This window comes from Cervus elaphus, chromosome 23 (genome assembly GCF_910594005.1).
Source record: "Cervus elaphus chromosome 23, mCerEla1.1, whole genome shotgun sequence".
In the NCBI taxonomy this organism is placed as follows: domain Eukaryota; kingdom Metazoa; phylum Chordata; class Mammalia; order Artiodactyla; family Cervidae; genus Cervus; species Cervus elaphus.
In genome coordinates this window covers 25,393,247-25,414,170 of record NC_057837.1, presented here as the reverse complement: position 1 = coordinate 25,414,170, position 20,924 = coordinate 25,393,247, and the positions used below count along the sequence as shown (strand labels likewise).

At 37.9% G+C, this 20,924-nt stretch overlaps 1 protein-coding gene across 4 annotated transcripts in view; it reads left to right on the top strand.

Moving 5' to 3' along the window:
* ARHGAP21 (Rho GTPase activating protein 21) overlaps positions 1 to 20,924 on the top strand; it is a 129,996-nt gene that overhangs the window by 38,678 nt on the left and 70,394 nt on the right. For all 4 annotated transcript variants that reach the window (XM_043882787.1, XM_043882784.1, XM_043882786.1 and 1 more), the window contains exons 3-4: positions 12,569 to 12,748; positions 15,249 to 15,273. In XM_043882787.1, coding sequence (XP_043738722.1) covers positions 12,569 to 12,748; positions 15,249 to 15,273 — 205 coding nt within the window. The remainder of the gene's footprint in view (positions 1 to 12,568; positions 12,749 to 15,248; positions 15,274 to 20,924) is intronic.

Below are 20,924 nucleotides of genomic sequence, written 5' to 3'. Positions count from 1 at the left end.
TTTAGCCTAAACTGTGTCACTGATTAGCCTTGAGACCGTCAGCAAGTCTCTCTGGGTCTCTGTTTTTGTGTTTAGTAAATTTAAGTTGGTTGAGCTACCTCTCTGATCTTTAAACTCCTTAACAGACTGTTCAGGTTTCTGAGGAACTAGCAAAAGGGAGCAGGTTTCTCTACAAACTCTCCTGCCCTTGTTTGCAGACAGAGCAGCCCTGTATATTTGATATTTTGTATATAGAGCTTCTATTTGAAGCTTTCTTTCAACAAAAGGTAAGGACAAGGTGAGGGGAGAGAGAATCCTCTTTCGAAGATGTAGTTTTATGTGACTTCCTTTAAGGTTTACACCTCTTCCCATTCATGAGGGCAAGTTTCTTGTAGGACAGAACTTACCTTATGTATCAGGGCGCCCTTGTTCTGGAAATAGCAGACTATGATGATCTACATTCTTTGAGAGCTAGTGAGTAAAAGAATAATTCACATGATATGGGGTGCCTTCATCCTAGCTAACAGAGAGAGACCTATATTTTTACACATTTCAAAAACCATTTCAACATCTTTTATGAATTATTTTCCCATTTGCTCCTGGTCCATTGGAGTAATACTCTCTGCCCAGTCTATCCTACTTCAGTTGGACCCTAATGAATAGTTGGGGTCACCGATCAGCATGTAACTTTTAGCAAGTTACTCAACCTCTTGGAGACTCAGTGCTTAATACAATGGTGAATGGCCAAGTTGGATTATATTATCTCCATGTTTCCTTCCAGCTATATAAAAGTCTGTGAAATTTTTCCATAGTTCAGGCTGAGGAAATTGAGGCAACTGTTAACATTGGTTGCCAGCATAGTGTCTTTGATCATCTAAACTCAGCGTAGATTCAGAAAGCTTTTTTGTATGGACTTTTAGCAAGATGAATCTCTGGTACTCTAGGTCATTACAGTGCTTCAAGCAAAACAGGGAAACCACATGATATGGGTCTGACCTTCTGTAACCATCTCTTTACTAGCTCTATACACGGTCAGTATCACTGTGTCTGCTCAGAGGGAGCCGCAGTATTTCATTAGTAGCTAAGATGAACTGAAATTTAAGCTTGCTTCTTAATTCGGAGATTCCTGTCTGCCCAAAGGATAGGGAGATGATTGTTTTTCCCCTAAAAATACAGTCTGTTCTCTGATTCAGAGTAAACAAAATTTTATTCCTATCAGAAAAAAAGCAGCTTCTGAAAATAACCCTATTATCTGGTCATAGAGACTCTTTACAAGAAAATATGTGTAAAAATAGACATCTATATTTGAGCTTCTGTCTGTTTCACTCTCTGTCTATTTGATATGAAATAGAGCTATATGCCCTTACTGTCTCTAATGAGGAAAATGGGGAAGTACTTAAACAGGAGTAATTCCCCATCGGAGTTTTAAAGCAATCGTTTTGTTTTTCATTGTCCTTATTTTATGCCAACTTTACTTGTTTAATTCATGTAGATTTCATTTCTTTCTTTTTTTTTTTTTTGAGTCCTATTTTTTGTCAGAATTTGTGATGGGCACTGAATTAAGACATTATTCTCCTGTGTTCCCAGGAAACTACTTTAAGATTGAAAATATAGATGTATAAACAAGTAATTATAAGATGGTAGGTTATACCCTTCGCTACACGGGCTCTATGAGATACAGGCCCTGGGACACGGCCTCTTAGTATTGCAAGGCACTGGTTGGGGATTTCTGCTGTAAGGCACTTTGGTACCAAGAAAAAAAGTGCATTATTCCACTAACACAAAGTGTTCAAAACGCAGTTTGTGTGATACACAATGATGCACAGCGGTGCAAGCTGATGTGAAAAGTTACCATTTACACGGGTTCCTTATAAAAACTGATGAATTGTCTAAAAAAAAAGAACCCTGGCCCCTTATTCCAAACTCTGTGTGTATGTGTATGAGAGAGAGAGACTACAACACTTTGTCAAACTGTGACATTTTAACCTTACTTTCCCCCCAATATTATATTTTGGGCATTTCCCTGTGTCATTAATTTTTTTTTCATATTTCAGCTGTATCATAATTTATGTAACTCTTCCTTTTTTTTTTGCTGTAGTTGGACTTTGAAATAATTTCTGAGTTGAGTTTATTATACCTTAGGCTGAACATTTTGTAAAATGAATCTTCACCCTCTTATTATTTCATTAGTTGTTAGGATAAAAGGTATAAAATTTAAGTCTCTTGATAAATGTTGTCAAGAGGGTTTACAGAAAGATTGTACTCCCAGTAGATGGGTATGAGAATTCTCACGGTTTTTCCTGATTGAGTTTAGAATAATATCTTTTCTTCAGTGTCCTTTCCTGCTAGTAGAGAATATTGTTAATGAGAGACTTAACTAAACTTTAGGCTAGTAAAGCAATTCCTTCAGAAGTCCTTTGCAGAAAAATATTTTGGAAATTTAATACCTTTCCTTTATAATTTGAAAATCTTTTGGCATGGAATGAGATTTTAGGCTTAATAATTTAAGAAGACTTCTATCAGTATGGTATTAAATTTGAGAAAGAAGGTTTTGTTGTTGTTGTACTAAATGGTCATTCTGTCATTCCATTTTTGTGATTAGCAAATAACTTTCTGGCGAGTTAGCAGCAAATGAGGAAAGTAGATAAAACTATGTCCCCCGATTCTGGTAGACATGCTTAGAAATAGATTATAAATGTTCCGTATGGCTAGTTAGGCTCTGAGAGCAGGGGTGAGGTGCTCCTACTAGTGTAAATTGTATGAGGCTGTAGATATCTGTAGTGATATAATGCTCAGTTATTATTTTGGGTGTGTGCTGAATGTGGTTGACCACCACTGTACTTTTAAATATGTATTTAATGGCTTATTTATTTCTTTATATTATATAATTGGCTTTCTTCTTGCCTGTAGAAGTTTCATATTTATTAAAATATAGGCAAGGAAAAAGCAATTAACATTAAATATTAATATATTTATTAAAACATTAAATATTAAATATTAACATAGTGCCACTACATAGTTTTTGGGGGAAGTACTTGCGCAGCTAAAATAACATTTTTAGATTTTTTTTTCATTTTAGATGTATATTTCATTCAGTCATTCTATTCTATGCTCCTTTACCAAAGGAAAGAGAAAAAGGTATATGGAAAGCAGATTTAAATAGTTTTTGCCATCCAAATAGCAGTCATCATTTGTTACAGACCCATTTTTAATATGTTTAGAAGATGTTCAGCAATCAAACTGATGAACTTCTGAAAGTTTTGTTTTTGATAGGAACTTAGTTTGGAATTGTTGTTTCTAAAAAAATTTAAGTTATCTAAGGCTTCATTAAAAAAAAAATACTTGAGGTATACAGTAGGTCATTCTTCTGTACGGATTCTCCTATGTGGATTTAAGTCTGCCGTGTAATGTAAAGAGATTAATGTATTGAAATAAATTGTTGAGTAAGTTTAGTGTGTGCTTAGTTTTATTTGCTAATCAGTGGACTGATGAACTTTTTTTTAAAAATAAAATTGGATTCAGATTGAGTTGAGTTCTTGTACCTTTTTGGGTAGAGAGTTATTTTCTTTAGAGAGCTCTCGAATTGAAGTTATATGTTTTACAACTATGGGGAAGTCACTTTATTTTTTTTTGAGCCTCATTTTAGAAAGATGTAAATAGATGCCAGTCAGCGCCATCATGGTCGTTCAATATGGCAATACCGAACGTAACACGTGGAGCATACCGGACCCTGCGCCTGCTCGCTGGGTGCCAGTTGAACCTTCATCTTCATAGTTAATGCTAGTTAATAATTAGAGAGGTTTTGGTATAGGGCTGGTGATGTATCTTAAAGTGGAAATATTCCCTCTACATAGAGTGTAGGCTTTCTCTCCTTTAGGAAACAGCCCTGCAGTGTATAAACGTTTTTAAATAAATGAGAGGTTTTTAAAAAAAAAATTTTTTTTTTATTATTTCTTAGGATAGCGCTAGAGGAATAGATGTGGAACTTTGAGAGTGGTATGTTGACAGTCTGTGCACGTGCAAAGGGCAGGCAGTTCTCCTAGTCCGCTTGCCCCTTTGATAGAGAAGAGAGATGGCCTACATGGCAAGTAGTGGCTGATGGTGGTCATGGTCTAGGTCAGGCTTCTGAATTACACGTTTGAAACTTACTATGTTAAGCTATAAACATCTATCCAATACCAGGTAAATACCTTAAAGAAACCATCTAAATACTATGTAAACATAGGTAAATACCATAAAAAATAAACCAGGTAACTACTATGTAAATACCTTAAGAAACTATGGTGTAAAAGATGTTTTTATGAACAGGAGATGTTCTTAGCAACTTGGTTTTTTCTTTTCTTTTTTTGCTAATAGCAAAATGGGAAAACCCTATTTCAATTTAGAGGATAATAGATAAAAAGTGGTACATTCACGATGAAATTTTATGTATCAGTGAAAATCAATGAACCACAGCAGAGATTGGCTAGCTGTTCATCAACCCTCTTCTTCTTCTACCTGGTAAATAGCTAATCACGTTCCCCAGCCTCCTTTACTTTAGTGAATATTTTTAATAACAGAATTAGGAAGTAATGTCAGAAGCTATTAAAGATGAAAGGGTGAATGCAGCAAGCATGCCAGTTAGATTCAGTCATCTTTGCTTCTGGAATCAGTAATAAAGAGAAATTCTTTCAAATGATATGGAAAGTTATACAAATGCCAGATGACACATGATGATACCATTAAGGTATCATCTTGAAAATGCTTTTTCTATTTTAGGAAACAAGCTCAGACTTTCCTTTAATACCACAAAAACGTTTATTGTTGGTCACAGAAGGTCCAAGGGACAAAAGTAAGTGTAATCTGATCCCACCATCACTACTAGTAAGACAACTATGAGAAAATGCCCAGGAAATGGGTAATTTGTGAAGAGAAGTACATTCTGATTTTTACCATCTTGTGAGGCTGATAATATTGACAGATTCCCTGGTAGCTCAGCTAGTCAGGAATCCGCCTGCGGTGCAGGAGACCACGTTTCAAATCCTGGGTCAGGAAGATGTTCTGGAGAAAGGATAGACTACCCACTTCAGTATTCTTGAGCTTCCCTGGCGGCTCAGACAGTGAAGAATCTGCCTGCAACGCGGGAGACTTGGGTTCCATCCCTGGTTGGGAAGATCCCCTGGAGAAGGGCACGGCTACCCACTCCAATATTCTGGTCTGGAGAATTCCATGGACTGTATAGCCCAAGAGATCACAAAGAGTCTGACACGACTGAGCAACTTTTACTGACATAAGGTGTCATAAGTAAATTAGAGATAACGTTTCAAAGTCATAGTGGTAGTCAAAACTAAGCTATTTATAAACAGTTCACACCATTCTTTTTAATTTTTTTCATTTACTTCAGGTTCTAACATAGCCATCTTCTGTGAGAGTGAAGTTCTAAAATTGCCGAACTAAGAACTCATGTCTTCAACATGATGGGATCTGAAAGTAAATCTTAGAGAGAGAAGAAAGAAGAGTACTGTCTAGATAAAAATTATATTAAAAACCAGAATGCTGAATAGAGAAGGAAATCACATAGGAAAATATCAGCCAGTTCAAAACAATCTATAGTGAAACCATACAGAAAAGCAGGAGAAAGGACCCATCTTGACAGTCAACCAAGATGAAAGATATTATAAATGAATGTCCAATAATGAACTTAAAAATTAAGTTGTAAAAAAAAAAATTGAGTAGTATTTTAAAACTTAAATCCAAGCATCTAGATTTTTCTCTTTTTTTCTTTTTCTGTTTTTTGGCTGCTCTGCATGGCTTGTGGGATCTTAGGGCCCTGACCAGGGACTGAACCCAGGCCCTCAGCAGTGAAAGCGATTTATCTAGATTTTTCAACTTCAGTTCCTGAGAGAGGTAAAATTTCTTTGGTCATCATCTTTTATCACTTAAATATTAAAATGTCTATTGAAAACTAGAATTAATTATTGGAAAAGTATATCTGGGTGCATCTAGATAATAAACATCAAAGTGGTTTCAACTGTTATCAACCTGGCTCAGAAAGAGACTTCCTCTGTCAAGAGAAGCTCCAAGCCCAGAGTTGTCAGGTACAATTAGCATGTGTGTGCAGGCCACGTCACTTGAGTTGTGTCCGACTCTGTGTGACGCTGTGGACTGTAGCCTGCCAGGGTCCTCTGTTCACTCCAATGAAAAAAAAAAAAAAGACCCCTTGGACTGTAGCCCACCAGGCTCCTCTATCCTTGGAATTCTCCAGGCAAGAATACTGGAGTGGGTAACCATTCCGTTCTCCAGGGGATCTTCCTGACCCGGGAATTGAACCTGGGTCTCCTGCATTGCAGGCATATCCTTTACCACTGAGATATCTGGGAAGCCCCTGAAGATGCAATACATATATACAATGGAATACTCCTCAGGTATAAAAAGAACAAAACAATGCCATTTACAGCAACATGGAAGCAGGTGTCATCTTAAAAAGGGGTTGCATCACTGTGAATAAGTCTGGCCCTAAAATAAGGAAGAAAAATCTTACTTTAAGTAACTGGTACTACTAACATTATCAGTGGTAAAATTTTTTTAAAAAATAGCAAAGCATTTTCAATAATCCATAGGAGATGGACAGGGAGGCCTGGCGCGCTGCGATTCATGGGGTACAAAGAGTCGGACACGACAGGGTGACTGAACTGAACTGAGGGCTTATAATCTTAGGTATATAATGGAATCAGTATTAGGATCTTACAGAATGAACATAATATAATACTTTCTTATGCTTTATTGTGAATGATTCCTGGAGTATACTAGGAAGCTATCCCCATTCTATTTAAATTAAAAGTAATTACAAAAGATAGTTGAGAGCTTCTATAGTTAGTGTGTATACAGGGATTCTTTCTTAACTCACTTGTGTTTGCTTTCATGACAGCCCTATATCTTTAACCTCCGGCACACATATAGACTTTGTACTTTTTACCTATGCCAGTCTTTCTTTGGAAGCATCTTTGTTGAAGTATAATTTACATACCATAAAAAGTCACCCGTTGTAAGTGTACATCTTAGTGGCTTGTGGTAAATTTATACAGTAGTGAAACTTTCTTTATAATCTACTTTGAGAACATTTCTTCCATTATCCCCCACGGTGCTGTCATAGCTGTGTGCATTCCCTTCTGTGAGATTTTTATTACCTTTATTGTTATATGATTAGTGTGTCCCCCAACACTTTCTCTCTCACTCCTCTTTGCTTTGTCTAGTTGTATCTAGTTTTTATGTTTTATTTTGGTTTCTTTTAACCTTGAGATATTATTCAATCAAGCGACCTTGTTATGAAGTCTTCTGAGGGAATCAGATGACAGTTCTTCGTTCACAGGCATGTGACCACTATGCTTCCATCCACTTCTAGGCTTCTTACACTCTGAGGCTATTAGTACGCAAATTGGTGCTCATGGTGGGGAGCTGCAACATATATATAGAGAGAGTGTCTGAAGGGTCCTCTCAAGTGGAGGAATCTGACTGCTGTGTCCTTTGCTGGGTGCCTGCAGTTTGCCCTTGTTATAAAATCCAACAGATCAAAAGGTTCTGCGGGTAAGGAGGAGAAAGAGTGAGGCACATGTGTGTGTTTCTTTTCATCTTCTCTCTTTATGTAGGAAGAATGGTAACCCTCCCTTCTCCCTTCTAGGGAGAAGGTAAGGAGACTGCAGAGGATTCAATGTGATGTTCTTGGGAGGGTGAAATAATTGAGACAGCAGAGCTTTGTGATATTAAAAAAAAAAAACTTTGTCTGCAGAGAGCAAAAACGAAGTTGCTTACTCTTTATCCCGTTTTCTCCATTTTGTAAAGAACTCAGTAGAACAAGACACAGCAGGCTCTATGCAGCAACTTGAACTATGGCACCAGGATCCTAGAGCCTAATTTATATGGTTCAAAGGAAAAAGGAAGCTTGAGTACGTTTGGAAGCTTTGAGGCCCAAGTCATAATAATACACTAGAAATAAATTTAATGCATGTAAACTGTTTAAAGTTGTAAAATTAGAGTCCTGCAGAAAAATAAAACCAATACATTAGATCAAAGCGCTACTGGGGGAGAAAATCTATGCAGATCACACAATAGAAAAGAGGATGAAAAGTTCCTTGGTGGCTCAGATGGTAAAGAATTCGCCTGCAATGAGGAGACCTGGGCTCAATCCCTGGGTCGGGAAGATTCCCCTGGAGGAGGGCATGGCGACCCACTCCAATATTCCTACCTGGAGAATCCCTATGGACAGAGGAGCCTGGCAGGATAGTCCATGGGGTTGCAAAGAATCAGAAACTGTTGAGTGACTAAGCACACACACAGTGTGACACAGGAGAAACACTCTAGCCTCAGATTCAGGAACTATGATTTTAGTTCTTACTCTGAATTAGCCTACAAAAATCTTACATACGTCACTTAGCTAAACGGGGCCTCAGTTTCCTCATGTAACAGAAGACGATTCACTTATGTCTATTATATCTGAGATTCTTTGGGGCTTTAAAATTACATAAGGAGATGGCAGCTGAGCACTTGAAAAGGTGTTCATCATGGGCCATTAGGGAAATGCAAATACTACCACACCAAGATACCACTACACACATATCACAGTGACTAAAAGAAAAAACTAACAATACCAAATGCGCTCGAGAATACAAACGAGAGAGACAGATATGGAGGGAATGAACTTACATGCAAAGATAAAATAATTTCTCCTTTGGATCACAAAAGGAGGATTCAGTCACAACCTAAAGCTTAACTAAACTCTTTGGATAATTAAGCCTAGAATAAAAACTTTCCTGCTACAAATTCTACCTGATTATGTATCACTTTTGCAACTGAGACTCAGCTTGAGTCCCCCATGTTGGTGTTTGCTGTTATTCACCCCGCCTCAAAATTTCCAAGTCTTAGAAGGGGGAATAAGGTAAAATGCATTTATGATAAGTGAGTTTCAAATGGGCAAAGTCTCCATCAGTGACTCAGAGTCTTGATTACTGTAGCTTTAAACAAAGTCCTGTAATGTGAGTCCTCCAGTTTTGTTCTTCTTCAAAGTTTGTTTTGGTTGTTTAGGTCCTTTTAACTTCAAAGTGAATTTTAGTTTGTCAACTTCTACACAAAAATCTGGGGTTTTGATTGGGATTTCATTGAATCTATAGATAAGTTTCAGGAGCATTGACAGTATAATAATACCGAGTCTTCTAAACTGTGAGCATGGCATATGTCTCCATTTATTTAGATCTTCTTTACATCTGTCAGTTTTGGAATTACAATTTACAGGTCAGGCAAATCTTTTCTCATATTTATCCATAAGTATTTTGTATTTTAAATGTTATTTTTAGGCTGATTCACGTTATATGGCAGAAACCAACACAACTCTGTAAAACAATTATCCCCCAATTAAAAATAAAACTTTTTTAAAATGTTACTTTTGAAATTTAAATTTCCAATTGCCTACTGTCTGTAAAAGGGCTTCCTAGGTGGCCCAGTGATAAAGAATCCACCTGCCAATGCAAGAGACTCAGGTTTGATCCCTGGGTTGGCAAGATCCCCTGGAGAAAGAAATGGTCACCTACTCCAGTATTCTTGCCTGGAAAATTCCATGGACAGAGGAGCCTGGCGGGTTACATACAGTACATGGAATTGCAAAGAATTGGACATTACTAAGCAACTGAGAACACACAGTATATAGAAATACTGTTCATTTTTAATATTTTATAATACTTGCATTCCATTGAATAGGACTTGGTCCAATCTCCCCTACTGCAGGTTTGGGGGAATGCTACTATCTAGTGTCTTCCCTAATGGAAAAGAAAATGAAATTGATGAATAGCTAACTAGTAATGGGGCTTCCCTGGTGGCTCAGAAGGTAAAGCGTCTGCCTGCAATGCAGGAGACCCAGGTTTGATCCCTGGTCGGGAAGATCCCCTGGAGAAGCAAATGGCAACCCACTCCAGTACTCTTGCCTGGAAAATCTCATGGATGGAGGAGCCTGGTAGGCTACACTCTGTGGGGCCGCAAAGAGTTGGACACGACTGAGTGACTTCACTTTCTTTCTAACTAGTAACAGCCAAAATATTGACTTATGATGAAAATATTTAGGAGGACTCTTGAAAAATGGTTTCCAGGAACTTTTTTTTTTTTTTTAAATTTGAATACCTTCATGTAAGGTATGTCGTTGTAGAGGAATAGATAAGATTCACCAGTGAAATGGATTAAAAATGTAGTAGAATCAATCATATTCATGTATTTGTCATTTGATAAAGGTGACATTTCACAACTGCTGTGATGAACTAGTAATTTCATACAAAGTCTTAACAGCCAGGTAGACATATTAGGTTTGAGATACCTATTAGATTGGGGAGATGTCTGGGCTAGAGATAAAAATTGCAGATATCACCAAAAGCCAGAGTAGAGGTAGAAAGGTCCATGGGTTGAGCCCTTTTGTTGTTCAGTTGCTAAGTCATGTGTGACTCTTTGCAACCCGATGGACTGCAGCACACCAGGCTTCCCTGTCCATCACCACCTCCAGGAGCTTGCGCAAACTCATGTCCGTTGAGTCGGTGATTGCCTCCAACCATCTCATCCTCTGTCATCCCCTTCTCCTCCCGCCTTCAGTCATTACCAGCATCAGAGTCTTTTCCAATGAGTCAGTTCTTTGCATCAGGTGGCCAAAGTATTGGAGTTTCAGCTTCAGCATCAGTCCTTCCAATAAATATTCAGGGTTGATTTCTTATGTTCCTTAATTCAGAAGTTGAGCCATTGAAGAGATAGCAAAGGAGACTGAGCAGAGGGAGCCGGGGAATTAGGAGGAAATTCAGTGTGGAAAGTCACGTGGAGAAATTTTTCCAGCAGGAAGTAATCCCTGCACCAACTATTGGTTACCAAATTTGAGAGCTAAGAATTGACCGTTCAGTGTAACGATGTAGAAGCCTTCAGAGCCTTGACGAAAGAGCAGTTTCAGGGATATAGGGAGGCCACAGCCTGATTTAAGGGGACTTAAGAGACAAATGGGAGAAAAAGAATTAGAGATAGCATTCATAGATAACTTCCAAGGGGTCTTGCTCTAAAGGTAGAAAAACAAAGTGGAAGCTAGAGAAGACTGTGGTCAGAGAGGACTTTTATTGTCCTTTTAAGATAAAAGAACTTACAAAAATGTACACACGTACCATGGGAATGCTGTCGTAAGGAGAAAGCGTGATGTAAGAGAGGGAGGGAAGAATGGGTGGGACCGTGTCTTTGTCTGGGAAGAGGGACTGGGATCTACTGTGTTAAGTGGTGGGACCTTAGAGCAGTGGGGAGTGCAGCCATTGTCACAGGAAGGAGACAGGAGAGCGTGGGACGGTGGTAAAGAGGTGGGGAGATGTGGAAGGCGACAAGGGACTCATCTTGGTGCTTCTGTGTTCGGTGTAGTAAAAGCAGGGTCATCAGTGCCAGGTGAGGGCAGGGGAGAAGGTATGGAATAGTCATTGAATGAATGGACTGCAGAGAAATGGACGCCAACACTGAAGACTGGTGTGCGCTCAGTGATCATGAACTTGGAAAGCAGTTGACTTAATTTTCTGTTTTTGTCTGCCTATGTTCAACGGCACGGGTGCAGGTGCAGAGCAGGCAATGTTGATTTTTTCCAGGGTTTGGTTTTCTCACATGACTTGGAGGAGGTGAGAGAAGGCAGAGGAGTGAACTGAAGCTGGTTTAAGCGGGAGGTGAGGCCATGGGGCGGTGAGGGGCTGGGAAGGGGCAGTAGGGTCAGCCTCAGATGGAAGAATTTGTAAGGGATGACATATGAGAGGGATGAAGGGGTGGGCTCTTCAGCTTGAGATTGTAGAGGGCTTTTACTCCTGAGCAGATAAAAGCCAAGACTGGGGGGAGAGGAAAGCACACAACCGGAAAGCTGGGGTTTGGGAAGGATTATTTATGTGGATACGGAATTTACGCTTAGAACCTGAAGCCTGGTCTCTTATTTTCTAATGTCCTTTGCTGCCATTGGACTGACAGCATGTTTAGGGTTCTTACTCAGCGACAGTTTCGTGTTTTTTTTTTATGGTTTCTGTTTCTTAATCCTTAATGCTCTGAGATTTTCTTTGTGTTGTCTTTCAGTTTTTCTATTGCATTAAATTTTTTTGTGTGACTTCTTTTTAAAATTCTGTGTGTAATAAATATCCCCAGCCATAACTCATTTTTCTTATTACTACCATCATTTTTAATGACCCTAAGAGTCCATAGTATGAATTTTTATAATTTATTCAGTTCTCCTGCTGGGGTTATTCTGGTTGTGTCAGTTCTGTCTCCACAAACCATGCTGCTTATCTAGCCTTAGATATTGCATTTAAAATTTTAACCTGTCATTATATGTATCACTTTCAAGAGTTCTTTCTTGCTTCTGATTAACTTTTCATAGCATCCCTTTCTCGGAAAAAATTGAGTTTTTGATAATCTATGTGATTTTTTATGCCACATGTAGTTCATGCATCAGAATACGGTTCTTTTTCTCCAGCCAGTTCCCCTCTGCACTCAGTTACTATATTTTTACACATAACATTTCCCCCAAATGATGAAATATATGGTGCTATATAGTTAACATTTAAATGTCTTTTCCTTTTAGGTATCAAAAAGTAAAGATGGAAAAGAACAAAGTGAAACTGTATCACCATCCGAAGATGAAATGTTCTCCTGGCCAGGTCCCAAAACAGTTATGTTGAAAAGAACATCTCAAGGCTTTGGTTTTACGTTGAGGCATTTTATTGTTTATCCCCCAGAGTCTGCAATTCAGTTTTCATTTAAGGTAAGAGAAGTAGTTAAAGTAGAACACAAGGCAGTTGCTGTCTCCTTATCTTCCTCTCATCCTGCCTTCTGTCTTTTAAGGATTAAGTGTTATTGGGTTGGTCAAAGGGTTCATTTGGGTTTTTCCATAAGATGTTGTGCAAAAACTCAAACAGACTTTTTGGCCAACCCAGTCTGTTTGCATTTTTATTATATTCTTTCCCGTCTTTTAGATATGTTCCTATCTTCTAGAACGAAACTTTAATCTCCTCTGAAAGATCATACTAATTTTGAACTATGTATCTTTTTTTTTTTACCTTTTTTTTTTTTTTTCTAATTCTAAACTTCATTCTGCTTTTTCTAAAATCTAGAAAGGGGTAGGTTTTCTGGGCAGAGCATGCAGAAGAAATAGTTCATTAAAATATTTGGATAGTTGTAGAGTTATTGGAATTAGATTCATACTTAACTTTCAGATATGTAATAAGATGGCAAGTCAGAATTTAAAAACACAGCTTCTCACTAGAGTGAATTACACTGATACGCTTCAACATATAGGAACATGATCTAATAAAAGGCAAATGGAATCACTGTAATGGCAGCTGATGTGCTGAGTACTTGTTCTGTATTCTTTATTATTCTTTATGAGCGTTATCTCACTTTATTATTAGCCCCATATAACAGATGTGGAGACTGATCTGAGTCATGTAATGAGTAAGTGGTGGACCTAGGATTTGAATTTGGCCAACGTGAATGCCTGATGCTTAACTATTATACAACAGTGTAATGGAAATAATGACATTCATAAGACTTGGGGGACTTTGACCAAGACACTTAACTTCTTTTGGGCTCTAGATTTCCATTCTAATTCCAGGGAATCGTACTAGAAGATTTGAAAGTCTCTTCTAAATCTAAATATCTATGAATCTAGGGCTGTCTTTTATAACATAGTGTCATATTGCTTCTAAGACAACACACTTTTTAAACTATATTTTTCTTGGAAAATATCTTATAAGATAAACTTTTAAAACTACTAAAGAATTTTTAAGAATTATGAATTATTGCTACCTTTGGGATTTAAACTGACCAGATTGGTGTTCCTAAAATGTATAAAACAGTTGAACTGGCTTCCCTAAACATCTACTTTACCTTAAAAAATGCCTTAAGTAGTATAACTTAGATACGAGGTCACGTAAGAGAGTAATAGAGTCCCTTGCTTTAATTACATATTAAGACTGAATTTTGTTTTTTGTCTTTTGGTTTTGTTTTGAAGAAGAGTGTGGATCGTGATGATATAGAGAGTACGGATTTTAAAAGATAATTTTACCAAACATAGGTTTAAAATGCATTGTTACTGTTGGAAAATATTTCTAGAAATTTCAGTGGCGCAGTGTAACTGTTAGCAGCACAGTCTGGAGTCGAGCGTCTGGGTTTGAGTCCTGTCTCTGTCCTTTGCCAGCTTTGTGTCCTTGAATGAGTCTCTTAACAGAGAGTGACAGCCCCTTCCTCATGGGTGGCTGGGTTGATTAAGTGATATAATACATGTGAAACAGCACAGAAATTGGCAGACAGTAATTGCTCATTAAACCTCAGTGATTAATGCTGTTATTTAACACAGATGTTCTTGCAAATAGGTCTCAGTCTATAACTTTTACATGGAAAATATTTATTGAACTCTTTTCCATTTGAAAACTTGTTCATCCACTTCAAAGGAGTGTATAGAAATTAATATTTGTAGAGCTTTCAGAAAATGTACCATTAATACAACAGTGTCTTTATTATGTTATGTAGCTGGCAACCTTGTTGCCAGAACAGGCTCAGAGCAGAGCTTGTAACCAGGAAAAAAAAAATTATGTATTTGGGCAGCCAAAATAAAGGTCAAAAATTACATAACAAATTATCAGCCTTCACTAAATGTCTGTTTTTCTTTCCATAGTACATAGTACATTGCTTTTCATATGATACTCAACAGCTATTTGAATAAATGCATTTTTATGCTAGGTTTTCAAAATTGCTTTTCTAATTTCCCAGCTAGAGGTAGACAACATGGCAGCAAGACAGCATGGTAGCAATGAACACAACCAAGTAGATAAACCTCAAAGTTTTAAAGATATAGCAACTTGGAACCAATTTATCCAAAGATAGTTCTGAGTGCGGTAATAGCCTTAAAAGGCACATTTTTTAAGGTTTAGTACATAAGTGATGAACCAATCCGGCCCCCTCTTCCAGGTAATAGCTTCATCCATACAGTTGCCCGCTTCTGACAGCTCCCCTTGGATGTCTGTTTTAGACAGCTTACACTCAGTATGTCAGAGACTGAACTTCTGTTGTCCTCCTTAAATTGGCTTTACCTGAAGCTTTTCCATCTCCATGCATGACAGCTTCATCCTTCTGCCAAAAGGCATTGTTAGTGAGATTGTAATTGGCACATTTTCAGGAGAGCAGTTTGAATTTAGTTGAGCCTTGCTGTGATTTTACCAGTTTTAAACATGTATTCACATGAATTTATACTTTTTGTTTTGTAGGATGAAGAAAATGGCAACAGAGGAGGTATGTTTATAAAAGTTTTAATTTTTCTCTGATAGTTTTTCTACTCATGTCCTACCATTCTTTAAGTAACATTCAATGAGATGATACAGTTTTTGGAGCCCACGTATAAAAGAGTCTCTAGATGTGAGGGTCATAGAAATTAAACATTTTTACTGTAGTCTTCAAAATTTTATGGATTCCCTTGTGTCCCCATCATCTGAATGTGTGATGATTTTATTGTCAATTATATGTTAGTGTTATGTAGGGGAATGTATCATGGTTCTAAGGAAAGTAATTGAGTTTTTTTTTTAATGCAATTAGTAATTTTTTTTTTTTTTTGCAATTAGTAATCTTATAAATTTAGTGATTTGGTGTGTGTTTTATCTACTACATTCATTGGTTCAAATATTGAGGAATATTTTGATCCTTCTAGTTACTCTTGATTTAAACTTATTTAATGGGCTTGAAAGGAAAATCAGCCTGGGGATAGGGTTATTTTGTAAAAACTGCCATTTTTATTTTTGTTTTAATTTTATATGAACTTTAATGACTTAAAATTTATGCACAATAAAATGCACCCATTTAAAAAACTTATTTCTAGATAATTTTAGATGTTTAAAAACTTGTGAAAATAGTGATGAGTTTCTGTATACTCTTTCTTTCAACTTCCCCCGACGTTAAAAACATAACTATGGTACAACTAAGAAAATCAAGACATCAGCTTTGGTAGGACACTCCTCTCTAAACTGCAGAATTTATTTGGATTTTGCCCCTTTTCTGTTCCCAGACTTCATATTGCATTCACTTTTCACGACCCCTTGATTCTTGTAGTCTACGACAGCTTCTCAGTCTTTCCTTAAAATCTGTGGCCTTGAGTAGTATGGTTATTTTGTACAGTGTTCTTCAGTTTGGTTTTGTCTGATGTTTTCTTACCTTTTGTTTGAAGTGGTGCCTTTTTAGCAAGAATACCTATTTGCACCAATTAAGTGTATTATTTACTTAAGGTTTGGTTTTGATAAATACATCACTTGGGAAACCACTAGTCCAATCAAGGTGTGATTCTGAAAAGAACCTTTCCATCATCCGTCAAGTTCCCTTGTGCCGTCAACACTGCTGGCCCTAGGCAACCACTGATCTGCTTTATTTCACGATAGATGAGTTTTGCGTCTTCCAAATTTTCTTATAAACAGAAAATACAATGTGTACTCTTTTTTTCTCTTTCACTTGGCATGGTGTTTTTGTTTTTGTTTTTCAATAAGAGTATAGTCACTTTACAGTGCCATGTTCGTTTCTGCTGTGTAGCAAAGAGAATCAGCCACGTGTATACATACATCCCCTCTTGGATTCCCTTCGCATTTAGGTCACCGCAGTAGGCCTCATTAGTCACTACTTTATGCATAGTGGTATATGTATGCCAACCCCGAACTCCTAATCCATCCCACACCTTGTCATAGTATTTTTGAGATTCATCATATTGTACGTGTAGGTACTAATGGCACTACTTTTTATTTTTTCCTGAGTGATTTTCCCCTGCCCGAGTAGGCCATACAGTGTTCATCCTCTCTCCCAGTTGATACACCTTTGTAATAGCATCTCTGATTTGAGGTGTTATGTTAAGGGTTCAAATGAGAAGAAAATGGTTTCTTTCAGCACTATGAAAAAATAATCTGAGTGTGCAGGGTGAGGTAGGACCCTTCATAGTTATCACCGTTATGCAAGATGGGCCACTCCTGTGTCACCATCTGTCGTGCTCCAGGGCTCAGGATGGATTCCAAATGTTCCCTGGCCTCAGTGGCGAAAGGCAAAACTGACAAAACCAGCATCAGCCTGAGAAAGGCGTGGGTGCTCTGTCTCCCCATCACCCTGTGGATTGATGTGCTAATGCCTGGGCTACTTACTGGACACACTGCACCTAGAGTCTAACACCTCTCGTGCTCCAGTTTCTACTGGGAGAGATACACTGCTAATAAATGTAGAAGGGCTCAGTTAGAAAACCGCACTCTGCAGATGATTATATTTCTGACATACCTGTCCACTGAAGTGAGCAGGTTTCATTACATGCTTTGACTGGAGAGAATAAAACATTTATAAGGGAAAACTTGAAAGATACAGATCTAGCTGAAGATTTGGACTGGCGTGAACAAGCGAGACTAAAGGGTGTGGTCTGCTGCGAAAATTTACAGTTTAAATGCTGTTTTATTTATTAATTTATATTTAATCTCATTGAAAAAAGAATTTGTCTTCACATGCATGTATTATACTAAGATAAAAATGAGATTAAAACATTCATGGGGGAGAGTGAAAAGTGGCTCAGTCGTATACGACTCTTTATGACCCCTTGGACTATACAGTCCATGGAATTCTCCAGGTCAGAATACTTGAGTGGGTAGCCTATCCCTTCTCCAGTGGATCTTCCCGACCCAGGAATCGAACTGGGCTCTCCTGCGTTGCAGGCGGATTCTTGACTGAGCTAGGAGAAAAGCCCCATCTTTTCGTGGGGGAAAAGATGAATTAAACTGACACTCAGGAGGTTTAGTCAATATGAATGTGTGCTGTAGATCTTACACTGTTATCAAAGACAGGCTATAAATTCGCTTTTGAGCTTTCCTAGTGGGGAAAAAGAAGAGGGAAAGAAGGAAGGATTATTATTTAAGGATTAGCTGAGGATTCACAGTTATCATCTGTGATGCAGGAGACCTAGGTTCTATCCCTGAGTTGGGAAGATCCCCTGGAGGAGGGCATAGCAACCCATTCCAGTATTCTTGCCTGGAGAATTCCATGGACAGAGGAGCCTGGCGGGCTACAGTCCATGGGGTCGTAGAGAGTTGGACACGGCTGAGTGACTAAGCGCAAGGATTCCTGTTGTCCGTAAGAAAACAACATCTGACTTGCACTGAAGTCTGAGACAGATTTCTCCTGTGGTTCCTCATAATGGAAACAAAGATAATGTAGTAGGTAACATCCTCAGTACCATTCTTTTATATGAATATTTTAAAACACATTCCTCAGTGTAAGTTGATTTCAAAAGCCCGTGGTCCAGTTTAGTCTAAAGAACTTCTCAGCTGGGGACAGGTTTTCTCCCCAGGGGACACGCGGCAGCATCAGTAGACATTTTGGTTGTCGCAGTTGGGGTGCGGGGGAGGGCGTGCTGCTGGCACCCAGCAGGGAGAGCTCAGAGATGCCGGTGAGAATCCTTCAATGCACCTGAAAGACCCCACCCCCAGGGAATTACCTGGCCCCAAATTTAGTAGTGCCAAGATAGAAAATCCTTAGGTTATAGAGATGAACACTAAAACTGTGGCCCCCAAGAGTACAGTTCCCCAACAGTCCAGCTTGATCTGGTGATCAATACTTAAGACTATTTAGGAGAGTGGACATTCAAGACTACATATCCAGTGATCTTTAATGATTATTATCCCTCACAACTGAATTTTGATCTGAAAGTTATCACTATAGTTTGAGATTAAATTATCTGGCCATTCTCCTGGCACTGTATGCTGTCAATGAGGGAATAATCATACGTAAGAAAAATGTTACAGTTTAAGAAAATACAGAGTCAGTATATTAATAATAACTAAAAGAGATATAGTTAATAGCTTAAAAATCAAAGAATGTAAATGATTGAAATGTAATAAACATCAGGAGTCCAACAGATGGAGGGAGATAATAATTATAAGCTTGGTTAACAATTTAATTTAAAAGGCTAGTATATGTGTTAGTTGCTCAGTCATGTCTGACTCTTTGCAACCCTGTGGACTGTACCCCGCCAGCTCCCCTGTCCATGGAATTCTCCAGGCAAGAATGCTGGAGTGGATAGACATTTCCTTCTGGGGATCTTCCCGACCCAGGGATTGAACCGTTGTCTTCTGCATTGCAGGCAGATGCTTTACCTACTAAACTACAAAGGAACCCTAAAATGCTATTTATAGAATTAAAATAAACACAGCATAGCTAAGATTTTTAAAATAAGAGAAATATAAATTCAAGCACCTTATCTCCTGCAGAGCAAGATCTGTCAAATTAAAATTATTTATAAAGTCCAGAACATCTGTATGTTTTCTTCCTAAGAAGAAGAATGTGGAAAGTTATGAGAATACCTAAAGCAATCATCTAGGTATGTTTGTAATATACTTGAAGAACTGCTTGATTTTTAAAAAAATTTTGGAGGGTGGTAGAAATTAATATATGATCGAAGACTTTATACTAGGCGTCATAATACATGGTATTATCCCATTTAAGCCTCGCTATAATGCTTTGAGGTGTAGGACAATATTCCCCTTCTGTAGATGAGGAAACTAAGGGTTAAAAATCTGTAAAGTAACTTGCCCAGGATCATACAGCTAAGTGACAGAGCTGGACTTCCAAATCAGGCTTGTATAACTCTGAAGTCCAGCTTTTTGAAACTGTTCTGTTGACTTAAATTGTTCTACTTATATAGTGTCAAGAATTAGTAGATAAATACCAGATATATTCACTGCATTAGGAAATTAATTCTGTGAAATGTCTCTGAATTGAAAAAGTTGAGAACGAATGTTCCATATTTGTGAACCCTTAAGGACAAAGAATTCACAAGAAGGTCAGGGAAGCACCAAGTCAGAGGCCCCAGAGACATCTTAGAGAAGCAGCCGGCCCTTGTTCCTGGAGTCTGAATAGCCGGCTGGCAGTGGACCTGGAAAGCTGAACGGGTTGAAAGGGTTCCTGGTGCTCTGTATCCTTTTGCCGCCCAGGGCCAGGCTTGCTTTTGTCATCCCAGTTGGCAGTGGGGGGTTACAGGCTGGTCTACAGGGGCCCACTGAACTTACATTTAGTACTAATGGTACCATTTCAAATAAACTGATCAGATAGTCCGTCAGAACATATTCTCTGTGAAAAAATTTCTTCTGACTTGAGAACAGCTATTTATAGACCTGTTTTAAAAATACAACCTATTTGGAGACAGACGACTTGTAATCTGTTATTTTGATTCAGCTGAACGTTTCAATATTCATTTTATAGTCTCATTTCCTTTTCAGACTTATTTTCAAGAGTTATTGAGACTACAAAATCCTTTTCTATGAATTTTATGTAGTGAACAAGAATCCCAGCCTCCGGTGCAGTGATCCGAGTCAGTGCCTAGAATCACTGGAGAGAAAAGAATTCCCAGAATTTTATTCAAGCTCCTAAGAGATCCTGCTCGGTTGCCAGAATTCTGTGCAACAGTCGAAAGGTTCTGTTTTGTTGTTCTTTTCCTTTTAGCAATTTAGCGGAGTCTCTTTTTGCCACTTAACTTTCTGATTATTCTCTTTAACCAAGTTTTACATTCGGTTATATATTATTTCTCATATCTTGTATATATGTGTACTCTCTCTTTTTTTAAGATTTTTCATTCTTGTTGGTTAGTTTTCTGCACTGTAATACAGATGCTGTATACAAGAAAAAGGCCATTGAGGTAGAAAAATATTTTTTCTTGACAATAATAATTGCTATCTTGCTGACATCCTGTTGTCCCTTAAATCATAACTTCATAAATAGTCAAAATAAGAATAATTGAAGGTTTGTAATTACCATTATTTCTTTTTCACTTGTTCTATGAGAAAAATTCTAACTCAGCTTAGATGTAGGGACACGTCCAAGATTCTAAAATTTGTATATCATTTTGTTGGATGCTTCAGCAACTGTTGGATTTCTACTTT